Source organism: Ascochyta rabiei, chromosome 20 (assembly GCF_004011695.2).
Source record: "Ascochyta rabiei chromosome 20, complete sequence".
Taxonomy (NCBI): Eukaryota; Fungi; Ascomycota; class Dothideomycetes; order Pleosporales; family Didymellaceae; genus Ascochyta; species Ascochyta rabiei.
Genome location: NC_082424.1, coordinates 390,426 through 411,614, shown reverse-complemented (window position 1 = coordinate 411,614; position 21,189 = coordinate 390,426). Strand labels below are relative to the sequence as shown.

Genomic DNA, 21,189 nt, shown 5'->3' with positions numbered 1-21,189 from the left:
GAAGGCAAAGAAGAGGTTACGCGTTAATGGGAGCACTTAGTCTTTAAGGCGCTGTAGCACATGTAGCAAGATAGGGCATAACGCGCAAACATGCAGTAAAGATGCGCAGAGTACTATAGACTAGTACAGCTTACTATTTAGTACAGTATATTACTGCTGTGTACTGTAGTATTGCGAAGTAGTTGTGGTGTTGGTGTGGTCTTGGCAAAAGTGGGCAGCTCGCTTGGGTGGGCAGCTCGCTTGTGGAGTACGTTATTCTACAGATATTTTCTTGTTCTCTTGTTCTCTTGTTCTTGTTCTTGTTCTTCTTCTTCTTCTTCTTCTTCTTCCTGTTCTCTTGTTCTTGTTCTTGTTCTTCTTCTTCTTCTTCTTCTTCTTGTTCTTCTTCTTCTACACTAGCTGCTATAAGTACCTCTGCACCCTAGGCCTATGCATGTCTAGTACCCACTTTGCCACACTAGTCTAGCAGATAGACGCCAAGTGCACCTATAGGAGGTAGTAGTAGTAGTGATAGAAACAAGAGATTTATAGATAGAAATTATTGTTCTATAGATATTTTCCTGTTCTCTTGTTCTTGTTCTTGTTCTTGTTCTTGTTCTTGTTCTTCCTGTTCTCTTGTTCTTGTTCTTCTTCTTGTTCTTCTTCTTCTTCTTCTTGTTCTTCTTCTTGTTCTTCTTCTTGTTCTTCTTCTTCTTCTTGTTCTTCTTCTTCTCTCTTCTTCTCTCTTCTCTTATCTTTCTGTTGCTGTTTGCGATACAGGTACATCATACATTACACAGCATACAGCGTACAGCCTACCTACAGCACAGCACAAAGACCAGCAACAGCACAACACCACACAACCAAAAAGAAACAGCACATGGCGCGCAGAGATTTGCAGCCCAGAATCTACAAACGGCAGACCTCCCAACCATGCCAACCATGCCACATCACTGACCACTCCACCTTACGGACGCATATCCGTGTTTCTAGCACACATCCCAAACATTGCAGCGGCGCTGCGTGAGCGCTAGGAGAGGATGGGGGAGGGGGGTAGGATCTAGTGAGGATTACTGGGTATGATTGCTGGGTAGGGGGTTTACTTACTCACTCACTCACTCATTCACTCACTCACTCACTCATTCACTCACTCACTCACTCACTCACTCACTCACTCACTCACTCACTCACTCACTCACTCACTTACTCACTCGGAGGACAACAACAACAACAACAACAACAACAACAACAACAACAACAACAACAACGATAATGACCGTGGAGATGATGAAGAAGACAAAAGACGTCTGAAATAGAACAGGCCAAACTTTTGGTGATTCCGTAGTTGTATTAAAAACCAAGACGTCCGTAACGTCTCCATGTCTCGCTTCTTTGTAAAATCCCTGCCTTGGATAGCCATCCATATCTGGAAGCAAAATGATAACGAAAGGAAGCTAATCATCAAATTGGTGCTCAAAATCGCTCCTCCCATGCTACTGAAATCAACACGAAAAGGACAGCTCTACTCGTCACGACGGCCGCGGCCGCCATTGCCGCCCTTGGAGATGATGTCCAGAATCAGCTGGCGTGCCTGCTCGCACCCTTCCCTCGTGCCGGTGATCTCAATGGCCTCGTCCTTGGCCTGGTCGCGGGGCACCTGGATCTTGGTCCCTGTCTCCTTGCGGAGGTTGTTGATTGTGCTGCCGCCGGAGCCGACGACGAGCCTGTAGCTGCGCGGGTCGGGCAGGATCAGAAAGCCGGTGGACGAAGGCTTGGACGCGGCCTTGATGGCATCCTCAAGCTGCTGACGCGCCTTGGGGATGTTCTCAGATGGACCGCGGAGGATCCAGGGGATGGTGGCAGAGGTGTCGGTGCCCTCCTCGACGGCGTTGTTGTCGACAATTTCCCACGAGTGCTCGTCTGCGCCAGAGGTGGCGTCGTCAGTGATCAAGGGAAGAGCGCCGTTCGCGCCCTTCCTTGCCTTACCAGCCTCAGTCTGAGCGGGCTTAGGAGGAGGCTGCTGGTTGCCGTGGTCGACGGTGATCTTCTGGTTGTTGCGCAGGCGGCGGAAGAACTGGCCGTTGTCGGAGATGATGTGGTGGAGGTGGCGAGGGACCTCGACCGTCTCACCCTCCTGGCCCTTGACAAGCTCAAGGATGTGCGCCTTGGCCTTCTCAACGGCCGAGGGCTCGCCAGCGATCTTGACCTGGCTGCGCGCAGCACCTTGCGTGGTCTGCTTGGGGATGTCAAGCTGGACACTGAACTGCGACTCGAGCGAGCGGCGAGTCTCGCCACCACGACCGATCAACAGGCGGTGCTTGTCAGGGGAGACCTCGAGGATCTCGGTCGTTTGGTTCTCAAGGGACGAAACCTGAGCCTTGATGGCGGCAACGATCTTCTCGACCACGCTCTTAGGACCCTCGATCTTGATGGTGCTGGAGTCGCCATCAGTGTCCTGCTTGGGGAAGCGGACCATGCGAGCGAGATCGCGGGAGTTGTCTGGTCCACCAGCGGATATGACAATCTGGCGGATGTTCGAACCCTGGCCACCAATAAGGTTACGGTGAAGCTTGCGGTCAACATCGAGGGTCTCAGTGACAGTGTCGTCGAAGACCTTGACGCGCTCCTGGAGGATCTTCTTGGCCTCCTGGACCTGCTGCTTGGTACCCTTGATCTTGATCTCAGCACGGCCGGAAGGATCAGCGCCCTCACGAGCACCGGGAACATCGATTTGAGCACCAGTGGCGAGGCGGAGGTTCTCCATCTCGCGACCGCCCGAGCCGATCAGCTGAGGGATCTGGCTCTGAGCGACAGAGATGGTGTCCACGTTGGAGTTGTCAACGATGTACTGAAGAAGACTGAGGATCTCGTCACGAGCCTCATCCGCACCCTTCTTGGGTCCTCGGACGATGACCTCGTCAGGGTTCTGGCTACCCTTGGTGTTGCGCTGTGATGTTGCATCGGCGTCATCGTCGTTCTTCGCCCTCCTGGGGAAGTTGACACGAACGCCATAGCGGGTCTGCAGACGCTCGACCTGCTTGCCGCCGGCACCAATGAGCTCGCGGTGGTACTGCGGCTTGATCTTGAGGACGTGAGAAGCCTCATCCTCGAGCTTCTTGGCCATGCCGAGAATCTCCTTCTTGCAAGCCTCGGCCTTTTGCGAAGGACCCTTGAGTGTGACCTTGCCGTCATCGATCTGGACATCGACATCGAACTTCTGGCGCAGCTTCTGGATGTTCTCGCCGCCCTTGCCAACGAGGTGGCTAGCGTACTTCTGGGGGTAGTCGAAGGTGGTGATGTGGCCACGCTCGAGCTCGTCCTTCTCGGCCTGCTCGATGAAAGCCAAGATCTTAGCGTTCAAGTCGTCCACAGCGTTCGAAGGTCCGCGGATGGCGAAGCTGTCCTTGGAGCGGTCGGCAGCCTCGGGTCGTCGTCCACCAAACAGGACCTGGACGGGAACCTGGTCGTGTGCAAGACCTTGCTGCTCCTCGCTGACGAACTGCTCAATCTTGCGGTGGAACTTCTGGCTAGCCTCAAGGTCACGAGATGCGATCTGAGGCTGGTTCTTGGTGAGACGGTGGATCAGCTCCGAAGCCTCCTGGAGAGCCTTCTTGTAGACGTTGATCTCTTCGTTCTGGGGCTTGCCGCGGGGAATGGAGTAGTCCTCGTAGGGGTCACGGCTCTCGTAGACAAGGACGAGCTCGGGCGAGTCCTCCTCTTCGTCGGGGAAGACGATGTGTACACCAGTGTCCTGGCGAATCTGCGGAGCTGGGCGCTGACGCAGGAAGGAGTGGTAGAAGGGGTCCACGTTGACGGTGGAGAACCTGCTGGGAGGGTGAGCACCAAAGACGCTCATGACATCGCCACGAGCCTTCATGCTGTTCTTGCCGTCCCGCGCGTAGATCTCGTAGCCGGTCGGGCCGTCGCGGTCTGTGGGGGCGACGATGCTGGCCTCGTGCAGGCGCTCCAGCTCGGCGAGTGCCTTGCGCTGGCGCAGGTAGCGAGTCAGGTTGTGGGCGTGCGCCTGTGCGTTGGGTCCGCGGTGCTCACGGGCGGCGTCAGCGGTGGCCATGGTCATGCTGGCGGCAAGGTCTTCGAGCTTGTTGACACCCTGCTCGATCTTGTCCGGTGGTCCCACAATGTACACGGTCTCGCTGTCGTCCGAGTTGGGAGGCAGGACAAGACTGCAGCCAGTCTCCTCGAGGAAGTCGTGGAGAGAGCCACCGCGATCGCCGACCAGGAACTGATGTCGGCCACGCTCGATGGAGCGCTGGTCGACGGCCAATCGCTGGCGAAGCTGCTGCACACGGCGCTCGAGCTCGGCCTGGACCTGCTGGGCAGCCACGCGCTCTCCAGAGATACGGATGGGGAAGTCGGCCTGAGGAACGAAGTTGCCCGGCTGGTTGCGAGCATTCTGGGGAGGTGCCTGCGACTGCCAGGTGTAGTACTCGGGAATCTTGACGTCGACATCCTTGCCCTGTGTAAGCCTGTGGGTGTGGATGTTCTGAGGCCCAGCGAGGAAGGGGTAGAACTCGGCGGGGATGTCCTTGAGGCGCAAGTTGACGGTCGAGGTGCGCTCGTTGACAATAGCGTCGATCTCGCGCCGAGCCATCTCGGCGGTCAAGGCATTGCCCTCGATGTGAACGTTGACGACGGTGTCCTCGTCCTCGCCCGCCTCGGCCTTGGGGACCTGGATGCGGGCGCCCGTGCGCTTGCTGATTTCCTGGATCTTGGAACCTTGACGACCGATGATGTGGGCGCGGACGGATGCAGGGACGGGGACATCGACGGATTGCTGGCGCTTGTTAGTGGAGTTCCAAACGGTCGTTGGGTGGCGAACACACCTTGCTTCCCACCTCGTTGGCAATCTCCTTGAGCGACTCCCTTACAGCGTCGACGGGACCGGTGGACTCGAAGATGATCTGGCCGTGGGGACCGGTCTTCTGCTCGAGCCTGGCCTTGGAGCGCCTGTTGATGTCGCGGATGATCTCGCCGACGGGCTTCTTGAGCTGTTGGCGCGGCGTCAACTGGGCGGTCGAGAAGGAGATGCGCTCCGTGTGCTTGCCGGGCAGGTTCATCGAGGCGACTGCGGGACCGCGGATCGCAGGGCCGGAGGGAGCCGAGGCGCCGTTGCTGCCATTGGGGCCGTTGGAGGCGACGGCGGCGGGCTTCTTGCCCCAGGTGGGGACGGGAGCCTGCCCACGCGGCTTGACGGGGCCGAGGGCTGGGAAGGCCTCCTCGGACTGGGTGTTGAGGGCGGGCTTCTTGGGGGCAGGGGCCGGCTCCTCAGCCTTCTGCTTGCCGGCGGCCTTGTCGCTCAGCGGGGCGTCGGCAGCGGCGGGCTTGGAGGCAGCCGAGGGCACCGGGTGGGCGACGTCCTCCTCATCGGGCACGTCCTCGACGGTGACGTGGTGGTCGTTGTTCTCGTGCTGTTCCATCAGCTGCTGCGCAGGGGTCAGGCCCTCGGTGGCAGAGCTGCGAACTGCTTCGGATGCCATGTTTCAGAATAAACCGTTTCGAGTTGACCAAAGGGTGTATTGCGTGGACGGTGGGTGGAGTAGCTTAGCTGAGCGAAGCCACTTTGAGGGTTGGGGGTATTGTAGGTTGGGGGTGTTGTAGGTTGGGGGGTATTGTAGGTTGGGGGTATTGTAGGTTGGGGGGTATTGTAGGTTGGGGGTATTGTAGGTTGGGGGTATTGTAGGTTGGGGGTATTGTAGGTTGGGGGGTATTGTAGGTTGGGGGGTATTGTAGGTTGGGGGTATTGTAGGTTGGGGGTATTGTAGGTTGGGGGTATTGTAGGTTGTGGGGGGTATTGTAGGTTGGAGGGGGGTGGAGTCTGTTGATGGGGTGTCAGAGAGACAGAGAGAGAGAGAGAGAGAGAGAGAGATGGGGGCGGCAAGGGTGAGGACAGATATCGGCGTGAGCTCCAAAAAGTGGTGAACGAGCGATGCGAACCAAGGATCCAGAAGGCTACGGCTGCGGACAGCCAACGGACAGCCCACAGACGCAGCTGTGCGAGTGCGAGTGCGAGTGCGAGTGCGCAGCCGAGGCTGTCAAGAAAAAGAGAAGAAGCAGCGGGAGAGGCACTTACCTGGGGACACGGAGCAAATGCAAGCGAAAAGCCTCCTTCAGTCGCAAAGTCGGTTGACAGCTGATGTTCTGCGGTGAGGCTTGAGCTGCGGTAAAGGTGGCCGCCGTCCCTTGGGGGAAGACATGTGGGGCGCTGATGTCGGCCTAGAGCTGGAAAGGTTGGCGCACCCGCAGGCATGGAACCTTCTACCGCCACAACCTTCGTTGGCTCTCGAGATGCTTCCGTGTACTTCTACCGACTCTTTCAGGTGATGCAGCCAGTTGCTTGGATCGTCGGTGCCCGTCTTCGCAGCACTTTCCAGGTGTTGTGTACATATCAAGCAGACAACGACTGTCCTCACATCCAGCAAATGTCGACTAGCTTTGTACGAACAGAAACATCGTTGCATTCCCACCGCCGACGAACAGACCCAAGAAGCGCACGGTTGATTCCTTCTCCTTACTCAGGCCAATCCTAACATAATCGTACCAATGCCCGAGTCGCAGATAGTCCTCCAAATCCCGCATTCGTGCACCCCACAGCGTAGATGGCCATCGACGCAAAGATGGCTATAGCTAGACCGATCAGCAAGCCACAGCACAGGGTCTGGTGTTGGGTGTTGGTCTGTCTGTCTTCTCTGTGAGGGTTGGTGGTTCTGTTGTGAATCAAAGAGCTCAGGCTATGAATAGATTGTGAACGAGGGCAACCTTGCATGGGACTACAGCGTCGTGGTGAGGCAAACGGCGACCATCGATGATGGCAGGTGCTCGAGAGTGACGACAAGCTTCGATGAAAGCTTGAAAGCTTGAAAGCAGAGGCAGGGGATCGGAGCCACCCTCCTGCGGGCGTCCACGGGTGGCTGCATGCACTGTACTTCCAGCCGCGTGCAGCTTCGTCGTAATCTCCACGATTCACGGTCTGACAAATAGATTCGTGCAGTCACCTCATGCTCATCGCCTCGCACCACCACCGATATCTTGCCCCAATCTGTACCCGCTGATCTTCTCCCACTCAATCTTCTGCCTCGTGATTGGCAGCTGTCTCCTAAGGCTCTTGAACGCGCCCTCGCTCAAACTGCCAAAAGCCTTGTTCAGGTCCTCCTGGTACTTCTTCTCGACTGTTGCAATCTGCCTTACCACCTCACTCGCGCTCGCGCCAGGGCTCACACTCAGGCTGACGTCCTTGTTGGTGAGCAGACGTACGTTGCCGTCTTCGTAGTAGTGGACATCGACCTTGATTGCGCCGGTCAAGCTGCCGCTCGAGGGGTTGTACAAGTAGCACGAGCGCCACCGGCCGTTCCAGTAGTTCGAGGGCGAGTACTTGTTTGCGACCGTCACGAGGGCGAGCTGCGAGTCGTCTTCGATGGGAAAGACGCCGTGCGAGGACCTGGGGTAGTGTTCAGAGGTGTGGGTTCCAAGGCTCTTGACAAGACTCTTGCTGTTGGGTGTCAGCGTCCCGCATGTCCATCTTTGGGTTTGCTTCTCATGCTTACACCAGATCCTCGTGCTGGCTCTCCACTACGTAGCTCTGCACGGCGCTGGCCTTCTGTGCTGCATGGTCGAAGTCGAAGGAGCTCTGTGTCTCGACATCGTAGTAGCGTCCTTCGCCGAGGGAGTTGTAGGGGCTGACGAGCATCTCGGTGCTGCCGCCGGGGAGCTTCGTGGTGGTGAATTGCTCCTCGTTGTACTTCTCGTAAGCGGGCGCAAGCTCCGTCTCGACGTTGCCGTCGCCGAGAATGGACTTGATTGCCTTGCTGACGTCCGCAAGCTGCGCCGTGTTAGCATCGCCGTGCACAGGGGGGGGGCGGAGGAGAGCACACCTCGCCAGGAGGCGCAGACTCGACGAAAGAGCCGAGGGCCGACGATCGTGACATTTTGGTGTTTCGACGAGCCAGGAGAGTCGGTGGCTGTGTTGTTGGGGTGCAATGGGTGCAGTGGGTGCAGTGGGTGCAGTGGGTGAGGCGGGGGCTCGGGGGTGGTGCGGAGTGCAAGTGCTGCTGCTCCGGGCCAAGTTGGCGATCGAGGGGTCCAAAACATTGCGCCGCAAGAGCACTAACTGAGCACATCATTCACTACGCACACTCATCACATCAAGATAATGCAATGCCAGTTGATTCAAGAGCCCTGGGTATATCTGTTGTGTGACAAGCGCGCAGACGTGCAGCTCTCCAAAATGTAAACACGAAAATCCCAACCTGAACGCCGCGCTGAACCACAGTGCCTAAAGGGAGTAACGCTATGACGGTAACCAGTGACACGGCAGCCTACTCGATGCTCATTTTCATCAACCCGTCGCTGGTGTCCGTCATGCCCTGCAGGCCGACACGCTTGGGGCCCAGCGTGGGCGTCATGCTCATGCTGCCTCCACTGTTCGACCGCTCGCCATTGGATTGTCCGCTGGTTGATGTCTCGCGACTCGCTTTAGTCGTTGTGCCCCACAAACTGCCATCACGCTGGCTTGGTGACTGGGAGATGACAGGGCTGTTGTGTACACTCAGGCCAGGCGACACGGCACGTCGCTTCAGCGAATGCTCATCGAAGTCGTCGTCGCGCCGACGCTTATTCGACTTCTTGAGCCCCTCGGCAGCGGTCGGTGGACACATCGACTGCGGTGTCGACGCCCGAGATGTCCAGCCAAGGTTGACGCTCTGGTCTGGCGCTGGCATGCCGTTGCCGCTGTTCGAAGAGATAATGGGCGAGTCCATGTTCATATCCTCGCTCATGGCCGATGACTCTGCGCGGTTGAACGAGGATGGTGGTGGTGGGGTCTGCGCCAGGCGTTGGTTCCAAAACTCCGTGCCGACAGAGTTGCGGCCGGTATTCAAGGAGCCAAATGCACCAAACAATCCCTTGGTGGTCGAACCGTCCAGGCTCATGCTGCCTTCACTCTCTTCCTCGGGCACTCCCTCCAAAGGGCCATCTAAGCCAGGTACCGTGGGCAGGAGGCTGGGAGACGACTGTGCTGTAACAGACGGCCGTTCCAGGTCTGTATCGCTTTCTCTCACCTGTCGAATGATCTCAGCTTCGCGCCGCGTCTCGCTGTCGACAGGAGCCGACTCGTCGAACAGCTCGGCCTTGATACGACCAAACTGCCTAGACTTCGGCTGGGGCCTGTCAGCATGCTATCTACACTACCAATCTGAGCGACTTACCAGCAGATTGCCCCTACGTGTTACTGCGCGTCGTATAACGCCGGGTGTTTGAGGCATTGCGATAGCCTCGTCGCCGCTGTCGTTACCGGAAGAGATGTGGAGGTCATTTGTGAAGAGTGAAAGGCTCTCCCGTCGAGACCCTTCCCTGCGCAGCACAGCTTCCCTGGAGAAGTAGCCTTCACCTTTGCTATTCGGCGGCGATGCAGCGCCGCCAGGGCTTGCCATCGAGCTGTGACCACTAGCGGAGCTCGAGCTTTTCCGACTTCGGCCTTTGCGCAGCCTTGCTCTCTGTATGCTCATGAAGTTGGGCACGCCACTGGGCGAGAACGTGCTCGCGAAAGGACTGTTGTTGATGGCTGCACCTCCATGATAGGCATTGCTTGTCTTTGCAGCCTGCGGGGTCATGATCATGGGATCATCGGTGTCGTCAGGGTCCAAGGGGTCGAGCTCGTCCGAGGAACTACTCGAGTCCTCGGACCCCAGCATGTTGATGCTGCCCACTGAGCTCGAGGGAGCAGTTCTACCGCCCATGCTCCAAGCACCGTGCAGGTTGATGTTGGGCGAGTCCATTATGATCGAGTTGGCGCGGGGCTTGCGCGAGGGGATCTTGATTCCCTTCTGCGTGATCGTTGGCGACGAGTCCGGCGATGACTGGTCAGGCAGCGTCGAGTGGTGGAGGTGGGTGCAGGCCCTCGAGAACTCGGCGCCTCGTGAACGTCGAGGCAGCAGCGACGCCGGGGAAGCGTAGGTGTTGTGGGCGTCCAGTTGCGGCGACAGGGGCACACGTGCGGCGAAGTGTGCAGGACTGGGCATGGGCGACTCCCGAAGGGGCATCTGCAGTGAAAGGCCTCGCGAGAGAAAGTCGGGGCGCCGTGGAGTACTGGGGCTGGCGATAATCGTGTGGTCATCCTTGGACGTCCTGGTTGGCTCGCGAAACTTGGGCGAGGGTTCCAGTTGCGGCGTGCTGTCAGAGAGAGACCGTGTTTTGGGCTTTGGTGGTGTTTGCATTGGCTGCGGCTCACGCATCGCGCCTTCTTCGCGTCGGATGCTATCGGTCAGCATGGCGTCGACTGCTGAGATGGAGCAAGTGGCCGTTGGGTGTCAACATATCCGCCGGGGACTTCGAAGAGGCTGCAGGTTTCGCAATCTTGTCTTTCATGATGAACCACGGGCTTTGAGGGAACGTTGGGGTGCATGAAGCGGGGCGGGAGCTCAATCTCACGTGGCAAGCGCGATTATGTCACGGTCACAGCTCCTAACTATCACGGATGAGCGGAACTCCATGTGCTCCATCAATGCGATCTCGCTGAATCCTCTGCGTCGAGGAAGCTATACCCTGATATCGGTTCTTGAAACGAATTGTTGCCTCTTTCTCGAGCTACGGTACACAGTTCTAACACTTCGAGCTTCGATAGATGCCGTTGCTCAGATTGCTTACAGATTGTGTGACATGCCATCTACATCACATCGACCCCTGACAACCTTGTCGATATCATCATCTTTACAAACTAACGATGCCTCTCACCCACTGGACGTCGTCCCAAGTCGCCTCCCACACATTCAACACGGTCATGATCCAGTTCTTTCCATCGCGCTTCAACATACCCATGCATCGGCAGATCCTGCCTTGTTGCAACAGACGTGCGCTGTCGTACTCAAATAATTGAACAGACTTCCATATCGCAGCAGCATAGACGCCTTGAATGTATGGCGGTTTGGCGTGGAATAGGTCGCAGAAGGTGAACCGTTGCTGTAAATCATCTCGTTCAGAATGGAGCACCCTTGTATACAGTTCGATGAGGATGTTGTTGCCATTCTTGTTTGCTTGACAGCTTTGGTTGATGGCTTCGCCGACACGGAAACATGTCTTTAGCACAGTTTCCGACGACAACCCGATGATAGGCGAGCGATCACGAACTGCAGCAGGGAAAGCTGGCCTGACCATCGGCTTGCGAGCACCATTGCTCGCTGCTGCAAGCAGTCGAGTTGTCAGGGTGACCGGTGATACAAACTTTCTCTGTGAGCTAACAACTTCTTCGTGGAGAACAGCAGTATCATCTGCAGACGTGCCAGAGGTCTGTGTCTCCAAGACACGTTCATTCACGATGTCAATCTTGGTAGATGAATCCGACTGCAACTCTAGGCTGCTCGAATCGACGACAGCATTCATCGTAAAGTCGATAAGGTCGTCGTCCATGAGATCATCATCATCGAAGTCGTTGTCGTTATTGAGTCGTAGGTTCGCACGCTGAGTTGGTTTTGACTTGGACAGTGGGTGTGCTGAGTTGTCGGTAGGGTGATGACTGGTTTCGAAATCGAAGCATAGCTGATCAAACTCAACATCCTCGTCTGTCGAGACAATAGGAAGCACACATGATGTTTCGTCTGGTGGAGCATGGCTAGTATTCACGGTGATGCTGTCAAAGAGTTGCCCTTGACGAGCTGTCTGGGATGGCTCAATTGCTGGGGTGGTTGCTTCAAGAATGGCTATGGAACCAGGCGTAGACAGGTTGTTTTCAGTAGATCCGTCCAGCTTGTAAGTAATGGACTGCGTTGAGTGTTCGATCACGCAAAGGCTCTCAGAAACACGCTTCTGTCTTGGCGCTTTTCTGCCGTCTGTGTTTGTCCTCTTTCTTGCATGAGTCTTTTCACCGTCTTGCTGCGCTCGACGCTTTCGTAAGGGCTGTGGAAGGTGACCACTCGAGTTTAGGGCGTATGCTGCCAGATGCGTGGGCTCTGCCAAATCACCTAAACCGAGGTATGATGCTACCGTCGGGTTCCTACGTTGATTTGACCCGCTTGTAGTGCGCACTTCCTGATCCTGCTGTGGTTGAGCAATTGTCGCTGATTGTGGAATTGACACGCGTTGCAGGTGACCCTGGTTGATAGCAGTGAAGCCTATAGACGACGAGATTTGTGCACAGCTTCTGTACGTTAGGTGTCAGTGCATAGTCAAGGCAGGAGCAATTGGCGTTGGAGATTGATGAGCGGACGCGTGGTTTGGGCTTCTCACGCGACATCACCAGCGTCTCTCATCACCTCTAGGTCCCAGCCATGGTACAACACATCCGTCGCATCTGTGACTTCCATCGTCGACTAGCGGAGGGTGAAATGCTGATCAATGTTGGGCGAGAGGAATGTATACCCGACGCGTGAGGCTGTGTCGCCTGAACAAAACAACCCCCACCACTAGCGCGGGGTATCTCGGAGCTTCAGATCAAGGCAGCTCCACTCACTGCATCACTGGACAGGCTGCATGCGATCACACATTCACCTTTGCTCTACACCACCTGTACACCGTCCAGAAGCTGTGCAGTTCCTGTTGATACAGCCGAACGCCTTCGGTATCGAGCGTGGCGCTATTTTTGCCTTCTGTAACACCGGTGCCCAGCGGCCATCCCTCAGCGTTGGCCCTGAATCAGACATCTGAAATCAGCCCGTCTTCTTTCCTACGGCAGAACCCCCTTTGGTCAAACGAAACAGCACTGCTCGTTTTAGACGATTCACATACAGCTTCGGCATCCAAATATAGCTGGTGTTGGTGGGTAGAGCCTCGAGCCAACGTCCCTTCGATATGCCGGTAAGTCAACTCTCAAATGCGCGGCTGTATAAAGTGTCTCTTTGGACCCTGTGTTGCAACCACACACGAACCAAAACTCGCACTCCGTATTTCCTACCCAGCTTTCATCAGTATCGATTTCTTTGTTATGGACTCTGGGTTCCTTAGCCTTGGTTGCGAGCCACTTCTGGAGGGCAAAGCACTCTGTCGCGTGACCTCGGTGGATTCAAAATCAACTTGCGACTTTCGGGTGTCGCCTTCATATTGTCAGAGCGTTGCTATTTGGGATCTACCTGGGTCCAAACCTGCTCGCAAACCATTCCATCATCACAAGACGCCCGATACCTATGCAGACCTACCCATCTTCGAGAATCCTTGTCCGCTCTGTTTCTTCAAACACTGTCGCAAAGTACTAAAGTCGTGGATCGATGATAGGCGAAACCTTTCTCGGCTGTCACGGTCCAGGTAGATCGGTTGACAAGTGAACAATACGAAGAGAATGTAAGCCAGTCAACTCAAAAATACCCCGGTTGAGGAACTGACGATTGCAGGGCATCGGTGGCGTCGTCGACCTCATCGAAGTCATCCGTATCCAGTCAACCGGTCCTACAGAGGCAGCTCGAGCTTTACGGAAGAAGCTGTACGTCAACAAGATTCTGTACGCAACATAAACTAACAACATACCAGAAAGTATGGAGATGCGCATCGTCAGATTCGTGCGTTGGTCATACTCGACGCTTTGATTCAAAACGCAGGTTCCAGGTTCCAGAAAGCTTTCGCCGACGAGCCCCTTTTGGAACGTTTACGCATCTTAGCGCGTGACGAGGCGGTCGATGTTGACGTTCGCAAGCGAGTGAACGTTCTCTTCCGGCAGTGGGCAGTCGCATACAAAGGAACACCTGGTCTAGAGCGCATTGCAGCCCTGCACAAGGAACTTCCTCGCAAAAGCCGACCTCAGCCGCAGCAATCACGAATTATCCGCGAGCAAGATGCAGAAGCAGCTCGCGAACGTGAAGAACACTCGCCGCAACCTGCCCCTCAGCCTCGGAGACCTGATCCTCCACACACATCTTCGTCATCAAGTAGACCCGTGGCACTAGGTTCCACCACATCCTCCGGCGGCTCTTCGTTGTTCAGTAGAAGCAAGAAGGATAAGAAGACTCCGAAAGGGCAGAAGTTCAATCTCGAGAGAGAAAAGGGTCAGATGCTCGAAACAATGGCATCGGCCAATGTCGCTAGCGCAAATCTGTTGAACGGATTGCAGCTCATCAACCGAGAACAGCAGCGAGTCAGCGAAAATCCAGAGGTCATGAGGCGTTTCGAGACCTGCAAGCAGCTCCGCCGCCAGATTTTGCGCTACATCCATCTTGTTGAGTCTGAGCAGTACATCGGTGGTCTGCTGAATGCGAACGATGAGCTTGTGAAAGGGCTCATGGCTTTTGAAATCATGGACAAGAGCATAGACGATGATGACAGTGACAGTGAGGAAGAGTCCGACATTACTCAGGCTAAACTGGCCAGCTTGGAGATGCAGGAAGAGGCTCCTCCTGCGAAGCCACCCAGGCCAATGAGCATCCCTATGCCTCCTGCTGCTCCTGCTCCTCCAGCAAGCAAGCGACGAGCTGAACCGGATAGTGAACCAGAAGATGATGACGATCCGTTTGGGGATAGCAACGGTAAGTTCCCTTGAGCGTCTCTTACACATCGTACTGATAATGCGTGTAGCTGTTACAACGCCATGGGCTGAAAAAAAGGAGCCGAACTGGCGAGATGTATGATTCTTGCAGAATTGCAGGAACAGTCAACATTGTTCACTTTACCTATGTCAGAGGCATCCTCAAAGCTACGGACCTTCAGTACTGCACGATTAGGGTGGATCAGAGCAACTTCAACACTAAGTACTAATTCCTCTATGCAAAATTTTGGTGGTTGTAAAATAACATGATGCCTTTTCTCGCTCCAGATGCGAAAGTGCTGCCGAAGTTGCGGCGTTTGCGCCACAGGCGCTTGCACCGCCCTGAAATGAGACGTCATTTGCAATTCACCCAAGCTATCCCAGGTTAGCGCTGTCGGGCATAAGCAGGGCTCGAGAACGGTCCCTACGCAATCATAAATCACTCTCCCCTTGCGGCAACCTTTGCTTTCTTTCCCATAACCTACGTCTTATCTACACTTTGCGCAAAGCTGGTATTGTTACCTCTAGAACGTGGCGTTGTGAGAGGCGACTGACATTGTTGCAGCAGTACTTCAATTCGCGTACCTACCTCCATCACCCCTTGGAATCGCCTCACCCTACTCTTCGCATACACTCATAAGTTGCTTCACGATCAAATTCGAAACTTTCTCTGCACATTTTGCAAAAATGCCTGCTTCCACCATCTCCTCGACTGCCGGCTCTGTCGTCAAGCCTCAGCCCGGCAAGTGCAGCTGCCTCTCGACCGACGACTGCTCGTGCTGCTGCATCCCGTGCACCGTCATGTGAATCTGCAATAGGCTGCCGGAACAACCAACACTGACGGTATAACGACGACGACGCGACATGTCTCTTTGAGAAATTGCGAAGTTTCGAACAAAAACATGCTACTTTGGCTGGAGTTTCGGAGGATATCATACTGGGGCGCACAACTGCAAATACCATAGCCTACCAGGGCTGGACTAAATCATAGCTACGGCGTGGATTATCAGCGTGAATTAAGCATTTGTTGATCTTTTATCATATTCCAACGGTCATTCATACTCAAAGTCTTGCCGCTGTCAAACCTCGCAAGCGCGCTCTAACAGCAATCTGCGTTGTGTGTATTGGTGTGCATGCTGTTATTGCATTCTTGAGGGTGGACGTATGCAAGCGCATGCTGATTGTGGCGGCGACAAAACCACCTGAGGCTCCTGATACGCGCGCATCTAAGCGCTTACGGCCAGCAACTTTATGCAGGATGCGGCGCAGCGTTACACCATGGACGCCTACGAAAATCATGGAAATATATATCGGCAGAATGCGCAGAATGTTCGCCTTCGGTGTTGAAGATTGCCATCTTTTCGGTAACCTCGTTTCCCAGCATGTACCTCCTCCCACCATCTCAATCTCCGCCCCACGCCCTCGCCCACATCGCCACCATTTCCCCACGCTCTGCTGATGAAACTCAATGTGGATTCACGGGCAACAACGATATCTATGGCATTGGGATCCGGATTGGTATCTACGCGCAGATTCTTGCTGTTTGGTTCGCGAACTACTTCCTCTTCTCCGAAGCGCAAGTCTTGCGCGACTCCGTCAGCATTTTCAGCGTCGCGCTGCTGATCGTTGCGCTTATATACGCCACAAGCCCGCAAGATGTTTATGCAGTGGAAGGCTTTGTAATTTTGCAGATCTTGGCTTGGAGTTGTATCATGGGTGTCAGGGCCAAATCGAGTTACAGCAAGGGGATTTTCAGTAGAGGAAGTCTGCTGAGGAGAGGTGTTTGCGAGATTGTCAACTTAGCGAATGTTGTATTGCATGTATGGTTCTGGTGGGTTGGGATCGGAAGGATGAAAGAGACACCCTGTGGGACGTATGTTATGATGTATGTGGTCAGGACAGGTATGTTTGGGTGGGCGCGGAAGGTCATGATGGCGATGAGCTTGTTTGTGCTGTGCTGTACGGTGTACTGGGCAAGCGTAGAGTTTCTGAGGCCCTGGACGATGTGGAAGATCAGCAATTCAAGGGAGAAGTTCGTTGAAGCTGTTAAGCGGTATGAGCAGTCAGCATTCCAAGAGGCCGTGGATGCAGTCGTTATGGAAGAAAAAGAAGACAGGGAGGTCGAGCAAATCTGCTTATGCACAGACGTAGATACCGGTAACGCATGCTCCAGGTCTTCCTGTCTGCATTGCTCACCCACGAAGTCTCATTTCGGCTTCGATCGCGAAGCTACTTTGGTTATTCGACGAGAGGGCTCCTCGGGCGGGAACTCGACGAACGACTACGCATCGTCACCACGCAACTCAGCGGATGAGAGCGGCTCTGCGAAATCCACACGTTCGTATGCGGAAAATCATTTCAACAGAAATCTGACGGAGCCGTCCATATTACAAGAAGTATACGAGAGCGAGTTGTACATCAAGCACTGCATATCAGCAAGTCCATACCACAAAAGCGAGGACGGCAAGCCTCCTCCGCTCTTAGTCGTCTTACGTTCGATCTTCTCTCCGTCGAAGCATCGTATTTCAGGCGGCATCAACAACCCACCATCATGGTTCCGCTGTCATCTACACACTTGGGCGCTCTTTCTCACGCTTCGCTTCCCACCACAAGCCTTCATCATCTACTCGCACCTCCGCCAATCTCGACTACTCGATCCACTAAACAGACCATTCCAACTGTACGCCGCAGTGACATACAAATGTGCCAGCCACGCGGATTTGCCACACTGGGCGTCAGTGTCAATAGCTTCGTCTCTAATGCTTGCGGCGCCCGAGACACCGAAGAAAGTCTGGCTTGGGTGGTACTATACAGTCTTGGATCTGGCCATACATGTCATTGTCATCGTCCAACTCGAGCTCACATTGCGATGGAACAGAGTGAATGGATTGAGTGGTTTGTGGACGGGTGTCGGGCAGCTGGTGCCGTTTATCATCGGAGTCGGCGGGTTGGTGCTTGTGAGCGGCAGATGGGTCATCAGAGTCTGGGTGAAGTGGAAGAAAGGTGTGGGTAGGATTAGTGGCTGGGGGAAAGACGGTTTACTTGAGGGAGAGGAAGGAGGAAAAGAGCAGTGCGGTGAGACTTTTGGTTTGGCGAGAGATGTCAGGGAAGGGTATGGGAAATGGCGAGAATTGCGAAAGTCTCGAGTGATTTAATACGTTGTGTAAAACTTTGAAGCCGCCGATTTATTACACAGCTCCTCCACGGTTTCGATGTTCTGCTGTGATTGGGTCTCTTGTGACAAGGGAAATGGTAGACCAGCATGGACACAAAGCGACAACGACCTCACGCAATGTTGTTGCTTTCTTGCATCCACTAAGGTACTTAGTTGTTTGACTCTGAACGTCGAGAGCGTGAACATGGTTCTCTCGTCCCAAATGGGCAACTTTGGTTTCAGCTACTACAGTCTCGACAACTATAGTCTCGGAAACCGCTCCAATGCCGAACTAAAAATCCAGTCTTGTTCTCTCCCAGGTTTCATTTGATCAAGTGTTGTTGTGGTCGGTGAGCACATCCCGGCCGCGGGCGGGTACACTCCCTCTTATCGCGTGGCAGACATCGACCGCGCATCAGCATCGACACCGCCTCAACGTGCGCATTATCCCGATTGATCCTTTGAATATGTTCGTGAAGCCCCGGCGAATGAGGGTTGAGGACGACATGCACGTCATTCAGGAACAACCTCGTGTGGCCGACGGAGACGCAATCATCGTGGCCGAAGCGTGGATGAAATTGCAATGAGATCAGTGCACCTTGAGCCGAGGTACATTGTCGATTAAACGTTATGTTGTTAATGCTCGATGATGAGATGTAGAGCAGTAGATCTGCGGCTGGCCAACAAAGATCGTGAGAATGACTGGGGTCATAATCAACAACGATGTGCGCACTTCTGGACTCTTGTCCAATCTCACGTAAGAGTGAAGATAACTGTCAGATTCTCGGATGAGAATATTGGCATATTCTGTCATGGTGATGAGACCTTGGCTTCACTGGTGTTGAGCATCAAGCCGACCTGATCAGGCGGGCATACGTCACTCTTGCTGAACCTCACTGGCTAAACCGCATCCGCATGCACCACAGCCAACAGCCAGGTTAGTCATGTGCCTGACAATCACACGAATATTCAGCTCCATGTTACCGAACAGTCCCAATGTCCGATTCCAAGCAAAGGGCTGCCTTTGAGAGGTCGAGATGCCCAGTGACACACGACAGCACATCCTGTCACAAGCCAGGAGTCCATCACGTTTCGGCAACTGGATTGACAGGATAGTCAGCAAAAGATTCAGCAAACTTCGTCCGATTGGGTAACGGCCGCCAATCCACGGTCAAGCTCAAGCTCAAGCTCAAGCTCAAGCTCTACTGGTTGTACCGCGCTGATTGCGTTGCGTACCTCCTGGTACCTCAGCGCGCCAGCTTTCCCCGCATTTCAAGAGCAGCAAGACCCCTCATCGAGGCATCGCTTGGTTGGATCATACAACGCGTGTCAGGACGAACATTCCGTTTCTCCTGACATCTCTTTCGTGACAGCTCCATCCGTTACTTTTCTCGCGTTCATCATTGTTGATTGACTGCTTCTTCGTCCAAGACGTTGGAGTGCATACATTCATCCAGTCTAACCGCTTGTTATCGCGCCCCACACCTCCATTCCTAGCGCGGCTCCAGCTCTCCGCACAGCGAACTGCATAGGTACGCAACTTCTCTCAACACCTGCTGTGCTGCGCATTGCGATGTTTCGCGGGTAGTATCGGACAAGAGATGGGACGTGCCGCACGTGGAAGCGCGTACACGCACTTTGCAGTCCGGCACCTAGATTCTGCGCTCCGCCGTATGATGTAGCCGGTTAGCTTCCACGGCCGCGGCCGTTACATTACGACCGCGACGACCGCAACACTGCCTCGTCAGGCGCCGTGAGGCTCTGCATGAGACTATGGAGTAGCGGAAACTGATCCGGGACATGTTGTGCAAGATTCGAGATCTCCGGTGATGGTGGATATAACCTACTGGCATTTTCCGGTGTTGAATATCCTGCATCTCTTCGTTGGACTCTGGCGATTCACATCTGCCCAGCACATACTCTTGCATCTGCTTATCTGTCATCCTTTTGTCAATTGCCTGCCATTTGTCACTCGCACATTCACGACTGGGTGTTGGTGACCGACACTAACATGTCCACCACAGCCTCTACTCAAACCCTCAAAATGCCCGCCTCCCGCGCCCTCGAGAATGCAAAGCAAGGCTCCGAAACTATCCTCAAGGACGCATCTGAGACAATGTCGAAAGCGGCAGAGAACCCAAAGAAGGCGACAGCCGACCTTCTCCACACACCTTTGATGCGCGCAGCCCTGCCCTTCATAAATGGCGGTCTTGCAGGCATGACAGCAACGAGTGTTATACAGCCCGTCGACATGGTCAAAGTACGGCTGCAGCTTGCAGGCGAGGGTGTAAAGACAGGTCCTAAGCCTACACCTATTGGTGTACTCAAGGACATCGTCGCTTCAGGGAAGGTTTTGGATTTGTATACTGGCCTCAGTGCAGGCCTGCTCAGACAAGCTGTCTACACCACCGCTCGCCTCGGCTTCTTCGACACATTCATGAAGCGTCTATCCGTGCGAGCAAAGGAGAACGGCACAACAGTCGGCTTTAAGGAACGCGCTGGCGCTGGACTGACAGCTGGTGGCCTCGCTGCTGTTGTTGGAAACCCAGCAGATCTTGCGCTCATCCGTATGCAGTCCGACGGCATGAAACCCGCGGCGCAGAGGGCAAACTACACCTCAGTCATCGACGCGCTGACCAGGATCTCCAAGAACGAAGGCGTTCTGCGTCTGTGGGCGGGCTGCTACCCAACAGTTGTCCGCGCCATGGCACTTAACTTCGGACAACTCGCCTTCTTCTCAGAAGCCAAACAGCAACTCAAGAGCACCAGCCTCTCGTCTCGCAGCCAAACGCTGACCGCCTCTGCCGTTGCCGGGTTCTTCGCATCCTTCCTTTCATTGCCATTCGACTTCATGAAGACAAGACTTCAGAAGCAGACCCGCGCACCCGACGGCACACTACCTTACAAGGGCATGTTCGACTGCTTCCGCAAGGTTGCAAAGGAAGAAGGCCTTCTGCGATTCTACCGCGGGTTCGGAACATACTACGTCCGCATCGCGCCGCACGCGTAAGTTTAGCCTTTTCCTGAAGACCTCATAGACCGAGCAGTGGCTAACAGTGAACAGCATGGTAACACTCATCGTCGCCGACTATCTTGGCTTCATCACCAAGTAAACGAAGACGTGGAACTGATCAAACAAGACGAAACAAAGCAATGTGAAGGGCAACGACGAGTCGAGAGAAGAGGTGATGAGGTCCAGACCTATACCTTTCCACATCTGCAAACGCAGAAGGATCTTACCCAGGCGTTTGGTGTCGTATACAAGGGCGAGATATTCGGGATCCCACTCGCAGGCATGCATGCGCATGTACGTAATGAAACACACTTCAACGAGCCATCTTCCCCCTCGTGTCTGTGATTGTGTGACGCCGACGCGGTACAAAGGATCTTCGCGGATTTCAACAGTATGCAGGGCTTCTCATCGGCCTAACGGAGCCGGTGCCGGGTTCCTTCCGATCGTGTGCACGTGAGGCGCTGCGTGGTGTCAAGGGGAGCCAGATGGTTTCGTGGAGGCCCATGACCGCTGACTTGAATAGTAGCGTAAGAGTTAACGCTAGGCTAGGTGTCTTTCGAGCTCTGATGGAAAGTCGGCCTCGGGCTA

The 21,189-nt window shown here is 54.7% G+C and overlaps 8 protein-coding genes across 8 annotated transcripts, besides 11 other annotated features; 3 read left to right on the top strand and 5 right to left on the bottom strand.

Moving 5' to 3' along the window:
• Positions 1–255: part of a mobile genetic element that runs on past the window's edge.
• A 13-nt stretch (positions 256–268) lies between these two features.
• Positions 269–392: a tandem repeat.
• A 358-nt stretch (positions 393–750) lies between these two features.
• Positions 751–798: a tandem repeat.
• Positions 797–843: a tandem repeat.
• A 241-nt stretch (positions 844–1,084) lies between these two features.
• Positions 1,085–1,192: a tandem repeat.
• A 5-nt stretch (positions 1,193–1,197) lies between these two features.
• Positions 1,198–1,247: a tandem repeat.
• Positions 1,248–1,501: 254 nt separating this feature from the next.
• Positions 1,502–5,477, bottom strand: EKO05_0010598 (uncharacterized protein; the record flags this gene model as incomplete). Its single annotated transcript, XM_038943496.1, has 2 exons — positions 1,502–4,774; positions 4,824–5,477. 2 exons carry the CDS (start codon positions 5,475–5,477, stop codon positions 1,502–1,504), a joined length of 3,927 nt encoding a protein of 1,308 aa, XP_038793553.1.
• Positions 5,478–5,831: 354 nt separating this feature from the next.
• Positions 5,832–5,866: a tandem repeat.
• Positions 5,867–5,991: 125 nt separating this feature from the next.
• Positions 5,992–6,020: a tandem repeat.
• Positions 6,021–6,999: 979 nt separating this feature from the next.
• Positions 7,000–7,922, bottom strand: EKO05_0010597 (F-actin-capping protein subunit alpha; the record flags this gene model as incomplete). Its single annotated transcript, XM_038943515.1, has 3 exons — positions 7,000–7,486; positions 7,542–7,816; positions 7,869–7,922. The coding sequence occupies 3 exons, from the start codon at positions 7,920–7,922 to the stop codon at positions 7,000–7,002; spliced, it is 816 nt and encodes a 271-aa protein (XP_038793552.1).
• Positions 7,923–7,966: 44 nt separating this feature from the next.
• Positions 7,967–8,007: a tandem repeat.
• Positions 8,008–8,312: 305 nt separating this feature from the next.
• EKO05_0010596 (uncharacterized protein) lies at positions 8,313–10,262 on the bottom strand (the record flags this gene model as incomplete). The annotated part of the gene is made up of 2 exons (XM_038943610.1): positions 8,313–9,152; positions 9,201–10,262. 2 exons carry the CDS (start codon positions 10,260–10,262, stop codon positions 8,313–8,315), a joined length of 1,902 nt encoding a protein of 633 aa, XP_038793551.1.
• Positions 10,263–10,701: 439 nt separating this feature from the next.
• EKO05_0010595 (uncharacterized protein) lies at positions 10,702–12,290 on the bottom strand (the record flags this gene model as incomplete). The annotated part of the gene is made up of 2 exons (XM_038943492.1): positions 10,702–12,127; positions 12,214–12,290. 2 exons carry the CDS (start codon positions 12,288–12,290, stop codon positions 10,702–10,704), a joined length of 1,503 nt encoding a protein of 500 aa, XP_038793550.1.
• Positions 11,791–11,836: a tandem repeat.
• Positions 12,291–12,774: 484 nt separating the features above from the next.
• EKO05_0010594 (uncharacterized protein) lies at positions 12,775–14,537 on the top strand (the record flags this gene model as incomplete). The annotated part of the gene is made up of 5 exons (XM_038943499.1): positions 12,775–12,780; positions 13,195–13,260; positions 13,311–13,399; positions 13,447–14,435; positions 14,485–14,537. 5 exons carry the CDS (start codon positions 12,775–12,777, stop codon positions 14,535–14,537), a joined length of 1,203 nt encoding a protein of 400 aa, XP_038793549.1.
• A 509-nt stretch (positions 14,538–15,046) lies between these two features.
• On the bottom strand, positions 15,047–15,397 carry EKO05_0010593 (uncharacterized protein; the record flags this gene model as incomplete). The annotated part of the gene is made up of 1 exon (XM_059637800.1): positions 15,047–15,397. One exon carries the CDS (start codon positions 15,395–15,397, stop codon positions 15,047–15,049), a length of 351 nt encoding a protein of 116 aa, XP_059493783.1.
• Positions 15,398–15,816: 419 nt separating this feature from the next.
• EKO05_0010592 (uncharacterized protein) lies at positions 15,817–17,589 on the top strand (the record flags this gene model as incomplete). The annotated part of the gene is made up of 1 exon (XM_038947264.1): positions 15,817–17,589. One exon carries the CDS (start codon positions 15,817–15,819, stop codon positions 17,587–17,589), a length of 1,773 nt encoding a protein of 590 aa, XP_038793548.1.
• A 1,170-nt stretch (positions 17,590–18,759) lies between these two features.
• Positions 18,760–18,791: a tandem repeat.
• An 841-nt stretch (positions 18,792–19,632) lies between these two features.
• EKO05_0010591 (Putative mitochondrial 2-oxoglutarate/malate carrier protein) lies at positions 19,633–20,701 on the top strand (the record flags this gene model as incomplete). The annotated part of the gene is made up of 2 exons (XM_038943564.2): positions 19,633–20,594; positions 20,653–20,701. 2 exons carry the CDS (start codon positions 19,633–19,635, stop codon positions 20,699–20,701), a joined length of 1,011 nt encoding a protein of 336 aa, XP_038793547.2.
• Positions 20,702–21,189: the final 488 nt, after the last annotated feature.